Source organism: Hetaerina americana, unplaced genomic scaffold (genome assembly GCF_022747635.1).
Source record: "Hetaerina americana unplaced genomic scaffold, ioHetAmer1.1.p SCAF_5, whole genome shotgun sequence".
NCBI classification, from domain to species: Eukaryota; Metazoa; Arthropoda; class Insecta; order Odonata; family Calopterygidae; genus Hetaerina; species Hetaerina americana.
This window is the reverse complement of record NW_027287095.1, coordinates 7,678,209-7,686,483: the sequence shown is the minus strand read 5'-3', so window position 1 is coordinate 7,686,483 and position 8,275 is coordinate 7,678,209. Positions and strand designations below refer to the sequence as shown.

The 8,275-nt window shown below is 41.3% G+C and overlaps 1 protein-coding gene across 1 annotated transcript in view; it reads right to left on the bottom strand.

The window, feature by feature from the left end:
* Positions 1–774: 774 nt before the first annotated feature.
* The window catches only part of Dna2 (DNA replication helicase/nuclease 2), a 52,921-nt gene continuing 45,420 nt past the window's right edge, over positions 775–8,275 (bottom strand). The window contains exons 17-18 of the mRNA XM_071592021.1: positions 7,027–7,257; positions 775–1,181 (exon numbers count right to left, since the gene is read on the bottom strand). Of these exons, the coding sequence (XP_071448122.1) occupies positions 969–1,181; positions 7,027–7,257 (444 nt within the window). The 3' untranslated portion in view covers positions 775–968. The remainder of the gene's footprint in view (positions 1,182–7,026; positions 7,258–8,275) is intronic.

Sequence of the window (8,275 nt, the reverse complement as noted above, 5' to 3'; positions counted from 1 at the left end):
TAATTGAATATTATGGATGGCTTGATCCTTGGTAACCTAACGCGAGAACAGACAACATTGGCATGGCGGAACATTGCCTGGGACGGGGTAAAGGGGCACGCGGTCACCTAACTCATAACCCAGGCAGAGCCCTTGTCCAAAGGTAAGGTCTGATGAGGAGTGTGGGAGCGGTGAACGCTGTCACAGACACTAACACGGGCAAGGCCCTCGTTCGTTGGAAAGTAAGGGATAAAGACAAGATGGATGTGGTCATGAAGCTTGTGACCCAGGCAGGGCCCTCGTCCAAAGAAGAGTCAGCAGTAGGACATGCTGTAACGACTAGTGCAACACAGCCGAAGCATCGCATCCCACCGGTCACCATCAAATAACTAACTGACTGCTTTTTGCACCTCGACCAGGGCTTTTATACTCAACTTAGGAGCCAGGGAAGGAATACTATGTTGCATACTTGCTACATAAACGTAATTACCACTGACATGTGAGGGATTTATGCAACCAAGTATCCTGATTCTTTAGTTAAGTTAATCAAGAAATCAAGATTAGCTAAGAGGGAATGGCACGTCATAATGGGATCCAGGAAGGTAACTCAAATACACAATGAAGGGGATAAACTTGAATACAAAAGTCTAAAGAGGTGCACAAATGGTTTCTAAGTTTCCAATGTTTAGAACATACATTCATATTTTTTTAAATATTACTACTAGTTGGTGTGAATCTCAATTAAAAATTTCAACATTGATGATAAACATTTATTTCATATCCTCCATTCTCAGTGAAGGAAATATTTCATAGAAAAATATCTTTAAAAAAGTGGGGAAAAAAGGATTATGAGGCATTTAAATACACAAAAAATATCCAAATACTTCAAAACTGTATAAAATTAAAGCAATTGTTATCCTTGAGACAATCATTTTTGGATGTCCCTGGATCTGCCCCATTTGTCCATTCCATACATGCAGGTCAGTCTCTTACTGCCCCATGGACTCAAATACTCGGGCCCAACTGAATCCACAGCCTGCTTGCTTCAAATCAATCATGCTCCCCTTTGGCACAAGGGAGATGAAGTCTCGGAGTACACCATAGGCCCGGAGCACCCCCACGTCCCCCATGCATATCAACTTCCGCTTTGCCCTTGTCACGGCCACTGTGAGGCGGGCCTTGTTGCTCAGCAATTGGAGGTCCTGCAAAGAGAGGGCTCGGTCACCCAATGTGCACACTCTTCTTAACAATAGCCGGAGCATTATTCCATTTGAAAGAAGACCTGGCCATTTCTTCAATGTGAGAAGCATCAGAGAGAGTGACTGCCCTCACGACCCTTGGTCCACACTCTTGAGGCCTACTCATGTGAGCCTCTTGAACAGCTCGGATCGATACCTGATGCTCACTTTTTGAACGAGGGAAATATTCTACATCTACTTAATATCCCGCAAGCCGCCGCAAGGGCGTGTGATGGGGGGTGTTAGGACACCACCCATAATTTAGAAAAGAAAAAAAAACGCATGCAAGAACCACAAATTCTCTTGAACTCTTATGATGGCAAATGCACATTTTCTATTAGTTTCCCAGGACAAAACAATCGTAAATAATTTTTTCATCTCCTTAAATAGAAAGTTTTTAACACCATATTCAAATGATAAGGTGTGTGGCACTTGGGTGAGTACAAAGATTTGTTGAATGCACTGCGCATGGAGAGGTGTGCGAGGACAATAAAAGGTGATGACCAATGTATTGGAAGAAGTGGGAATATCAGAGAAAGGGGATGATTGCAGCTAAAGGGGAAAAGTTCAAAAGAATGTAAATGGTGTCGTTTTATAGAGAACCAAGGATGAATGAGAAAATGTCATGAAGGAGAGTAAGGAATAGAGAATGTGGGCTGTTCAACATGTCGATGGATACATGTGCGAGTGGTGGATAATGTATGGCTCAGGTAGGCATAATGTTTGGAGATGCAAATGCATCTGATTTTTGGACATAAGTGATCCAGTGTAGTTGTCTGGTTGCCCATAGGAACTACAGTGACTCTTGGGTCCTAATCGGTCATTTGTTTCTCCTGAGAAAAAACACGAATCTGCTGGAGATACCAAGTCCCCCAGCCCAAAGCCATTTCTCACAAAGCACCTTCCGGGAGACTCACTCGAATGGGAGATCCAATCACATCAGTCCAGTGAGCCCCTACAAGAGTTTACTCTCATGGAGAATTTGTGCAACAGTGATTTATCGATTTTTTACTGAAAGTGCGAGTCCTATGATGAACTGGTGAAGATTAATTTCTGTATTTTAGAAGTATTTAGTGAAAGATAACAAATTTATATTAAGATATTTAGTGAAAGAGTCCCTGCCTTGCCCATCATAAGGTTGAGGTGATTTAGTGTCTTTTAGCTCGTTGATTTTTTTACCAAGGATGATTATACAATTTCCATTTTAGGCAAACATTATTCATAATTTAAATTAATAGGAAGATGGTATATGATGGCATTTGCTATTTGTTCCATGAGTGCAAGATTGCAATTAATGTACATGAAGGAGGTACCTACATTCACTATAAAAGCAATCGCTGTTTCTCTGGCTGGGTTCGAGGAAGGGGAGTCTCAGGAAAGACTGGAGGCCAGTGGCAGTTGGCTCCTGACCTTAGTGGAGTGTGGATCATTTGTTTGCGAATCCTCTAAAACGTGACCTCGTCACATTCCATCATGAACTGGTTATTGAAACAGTGCTACACCATCACATGAAACTGGAAAAACCAAGAAAGAGACTCATGACATGCTCCGGGCAGCTTATGGTGATAATACCATGGATAGATTGCAAGTTTTTGAGGGGCACATGATGTCTCAGGAGGGTAGAAAAGAAGTTGAAGATGCCAAATGTTCAGGATGCCCTTTGGCCTTAAAAAGTGACAAAAATCTTGTTCATGAGTGAAGGTTTTATTGGACAAGGATCGCATGGACATGAACTCGGCATCCCTAAAAGGGATGTGCATCGACTTGTGAGAGAAAACATGGGCATGAGAAAGGTGCATGCAAAGTTGGTGCCGCAAGTTCTCTTCGATGAACAAAAGGAAATCACATACAGATCTGCCGAGAGCTTCTCAACCATGTGAGTGAGAATTCAAATCTTTTAGACAATGCCCCACCAGACTTCTTCCCTTTCCCCCCCCTCAAATCTTTGCAGAAAGGACATCACCATGGAAGCATTACAACAAGCTGTGATGAGGGAGCTTAGCAGCATTTCAGAAGGTGTACATGCCATGGAAAACCTGCTGACAGCGGTGTGTGGATTCACAAGGGTGCTACTTCAAAGACTTTTGAGTGAATGTATCAATTCTGGCAATAAATTTTTTAAATCAACTCAGTCCTACTACTCTTCAGACAGACCTTGTAGATCAATCAAAACATAAACAGACCATAATATTCATATAAACCCCATGCAAACATGAAACAATTATAGACAGCCTTGCGTTGATTATATAATTAAAGCCTTTTAAATGTTTCCTTTCATGCAAGTACTACCTCTTGTGCATATGATTTTCACTGTGTTACCAAGGTTAATGGAAATAGAGAACATAGAGTCACTATTGTCTCTCTCATGTCTCTTTTAAAGATTATTATATTTTCAAAATATCATTAATTTCACAGCAAAAATCAGGAAATAAATTTTATTACATAAAATTCTATTGTCTATATAGAACATCTTAACATGATTTATTTTGTTAAAACATTAATGAGAAGTGCATAGAATATAGTCATTAATTCTTTCCTCCTTGTGAAAGCTTCTTTGCCTAATGCAATTCTTTTCCTTACGCCCCAGCTACTTTGACTGTTTTGGTCCAAAATACTTCAAGGATGTGTAAATTTTTCCACCTGGTCTAGTTTTTGCCCTTCCATTTCAATAATTGACTTAGCCTTTCTCTTTCTCAAAAACCACATAACCCTTGTTTTGTTTACATTTATTCTCATCCTGTACCTATTGCACTGACTTCCCAATTCACTCAGCAGTGCTTACAACCACTTGGCTGATAGACAAACTATAAAGTTTGATCATCCACAAACCTAATTGATTTGATTAATACCCCACTGACACTCATCCCTATTTACAGTACTTCCAATCGCTCTTTCACCATTTCCCCCACATAAACGATTAACAGCACAGGTGATAATGGACACCCCTGTCTTACACCTCTTCCTAATACTGCCCATCTGAACTCTCCATCCATACACTCCATCTGCCACTCACATCTGAGCAGTCTAAAACAGGTACATGTTCCGGATGTCTCCTATCCCACCCATCTACTCTATTAAATGCCTTCTCAAAATCTAAAATAGAAAAAAAATACATCTTGATGGTATTTTCAGTCCCTCTCTATTGATAACCTAATTACTGCAATGGCATCATGCAAGCCTCTCCCCTTCCTGAACCTTACATCCCCCAAGAATTTATTTGCACTGCTCTCTATCCTCTTGTAGATGCCCTTGGGAACCACTTTAGCTTTGTACAAAATGAAACTAACTGTTCAGCAGTACTCACATAATACTGCCTTTCCTTTTTTTAGAATATGAACTTACACTGATCTGATGAAATCTTCCAGTCAAGTTCCTTCCTCATTATAGCTACGAATCATTCCTTAAAATCTCTTCCTCTCACTTTATCCTTAGTATTTAAATAGTTTTGCGGACATCTTGTTGACCCTCTTAGCCTTACTTCAATCCCTTTCTATCTTGCCGTCAAGTATGTCCGGACCTAAACTATCCTAATCTACTTCATATTCTCTTTCTATGCCAAGGCTAGCTGGTCTAATGTCTTTATCATATAGTTCCTCTATACACTCTCTGAATACTCTCTCCATCTCTTTTGAATCTACCTTGGTTCAAATAAGATTTTCCTGACTTATCTTCGGTGGATTGCATGGATTTTCCCTTCTTACTTCCTGACACCTTTGTGTACAGCACACCAATTTCACCCTTCCTTTGCTAACTTTTGATTACCTTACACTTAGTCTTCCATCACACTTCTTTTACCTTATTAGCTTTACACCTCATTTTATTAATCACCTCTAAATATTTCCTTCTATCTCTGTTAAATTCTTCGATTTCCTTTTCTGGTCTATCTCTCCAATCATTACCTGTCCTAACCATGGCTTTCTTGCCCTATTCCCATTTACTGTAAACAGTTTCATTTGGAGCTATTGATATTCCTTTTTTATATACTCCATTTTTGTCTTCTATCGAACCCATCTCCCTTTCCTCACTCATGATTTTCTCCTTAGCCTTCTTCTTATTGGCTGTTCTGATTAATGCTTCTACATTTCATTTCCTAAACCATGTTCCTATTTGTATTTTTGAATTGATTGATACACTTAATTATACTAAATTATGATCTGAATCTTCAACCACTCCCAGGTAACTGTGCCTCACCATTACATAGTATAACTGATATCTTCCTGAATCCCCAAGCGTTTCCCAGGTATACCTATGCCTATTGTAGTGTTTAAACCAAGTGTGCTTTGTGATTAAACCCTGCCTCCTGCAGGATTCAATTGCCTCATCATGACAACTGTGGGAATTTCTTCTCTCCTGCTGCAGGGCTGATTGGGCTGACTCATTTTAATTATGGTGTCCACCCTGACTTTCTTGGGATTAATAATTGAGGTGCTTTCCTGTTACCTTCCTCAATAGTTTTTTTAACGTAACACCATCATTCCATGGCTGTGGTAAGATGCCTTTGCAGCCACCTCACTGAGGAACAGATGCTCCAAATGCTGCACGGCCTAACTTTTGTCTGGCTCCTACCCTTCCACCTATCTGGCATGGGTGACCCTAACAGGAGCAATTATCATTGCTCCTGCCAGCACAGCTCTAGGGGTCATCAGAATGCACTGTCTCGTCGGTAATTACAACATTAAGTTAACTTTCAAATAAACTAACAATTGGATTTGACAAGACATAAAACTGGGCCTCTTGTAGGTAAATAGGAAAAAATTTCAGACCATGAAAAGGATTCCTCATTGTTGAGTAGTAAGGAGACTTATGAATTAAGTCAGAGGGAGGAGGGATGCGTGCTCTTCCCTCAGCTGAAACAAACTCGCCATGGGATGAGAGATGAATGTCCTCATCTTGGAATATGGCCCTGATTATCAAATTCCTAGATAAATGCACCGTAATGTCTTTGATAGGAATTCAAAATAGCTAGACACATGCCAAAAGACATGTCACAGTTCCCAGGCAGGTTTTTCAGAAATGACATAACTCCATCCAGAGTTAATTCATTTGGAGATCGAGATGGGGTGGTCAATTGTGGTGTTGGCTTCCCACCCAGAGGGCCCGGGTTCCAATCCTGGAGATAGCAGATATTTTTCAATGGTATCCCAATCCCTACTTGAGGTGCTTTGTGGAGAGCACTTTGAGAGAGTATGCCATCCGTCAGATGGGACGTTAAGCTGCAGACCCCTTGGTGCCTTTCATTAAGAGTAGGCTAATGCCAACACCAGGTTTCTGTCCACCCTTCATTCTTTCCTGTCCATCCCAAATGGCACAAATGACCTCAGCCGTTGGTTACCTCCCCTAAATACTACTACTAATAGTTAATGCCTTTTGAAATCTACCTGCCATGCACTCTTCCCTCCCTCTGCCAAACCCACAAACTTCCCTCAGGAAAGAGCCACCTAGCTCAGAAATGTCTATAAACATTCTCTGTTTTAAAAAAACTTAAAAGCCAGCACAAATGCCACTTGATTTTAGACACTACCTCTTGGCAACACCACTACCCTGACCACTCATCACTACCATGCACCATCTAGCATCATTTTACTCGCCCTTCCCAACACGTTTCATGGCTGGACACTTGGGTGTCAGTCACCAATCATTGGTGTATCATTACACAATTAATTCTATTTCATATTCTGTATTATGACTCATAAATATTTTACTCTAGTATTTTCACTACCTTTCCGCATGACACTACCAGCAGCTGTGGAACTTGCCATAAATTAAGAATTGAAAAATGATTAAACAAAAGCATATCTAATGTTGCTACCTTCATTTTTGAGCCTTCCACCACTGCTGCAGTTCCACTCCTAGTGAAAGAATAGATGACAACTTCCTTGTCCCTGCCTTGGAACTGGTCCACCGTGCTCACATCCACCGCAGTCGTGCACCCAATGGTACTGCTGCCCTGACCTCCAGGCACCTGCAGCACTGTCCTCAGCAGAGAGACTTGGTCTGTGTATGGAGCTATTACACCAACATCCGTTGCCTTCACACCTCCCTGTGGTGCAAGGGAGAAAGCAATTTGCCTCAAGCCAGATAGAAGGGTCCCCACATCGCATCTATGTCTCCATTAGCCACCCTCACCTGCACCATTCTAGCTACATTGGTACTACTCAAGGGGCATGCATCACAATGGTAGTCTCTCTGGAGGGCACTACTCAAGAGCGCTGGCTCCCATAATCACCACTGGCGTCAATGTTATGACTTTATTTTGTTTATCGCACATGTATCAAAGTCATTAAGATGCTCTTAAAATGATAATACCAGCTTGTTACCAATTATAGACCTCAGTCTGCCATGCAATCATCCCTGAGATTTAAGAAAAACTCTCCCATTGGGAATTGGAGAACATCCTCAGGTAACCAAAGATGACAATCACTTTTACTCTTAAAGCCCTTAAGTTTTCAGGAAAGGAGGAGTCCACATTTTGACTTTTATACTCATGCACATCACCACTCCCCCATAGAAATGGATGAATAATGGACTGGAACATCAATGCATGACAGCATTACCTAATTACAAAGAGGACATACTATTTTACCAAAAAATGTTACACCTCCTGCAGGGCATCCACGTTTATATTTGTGGGCAATGGTCAAGAGTGTGCGAAGGCCCCAAAGGTGGCTACAGTCATCAGAAAAAGTTCAGTTCATTCAGGAACCTAGGTTTGGGGCTCAGACAAATGGTTCCAGACTGAATCGAACCCTTTGGCTTAATTATGTGGGTGGATCTCTCAGCAGTCCAATGAGTAGGGTTGGGGGCGAATTGGGTTTGGTTGGGCCAGGTTTCGTGAGTAACAGAGGGCTTGAGTTGGAGGACTTTCAAGGTCAAAAGGAGAAGACACTATGGCTGGAATGGATTCAGTTGGAGCTTTGAACCAAATTCATAAGGGCCACTAGGCCCATAACGAAATCACTGGTCCTAATAATGGGCATTTCAATTACCATTTCAATGGTGAAAGACTTGACTGTTCTTTCATCTTAGGATTATAATGATTCCAAGTTTCATCAAAACTT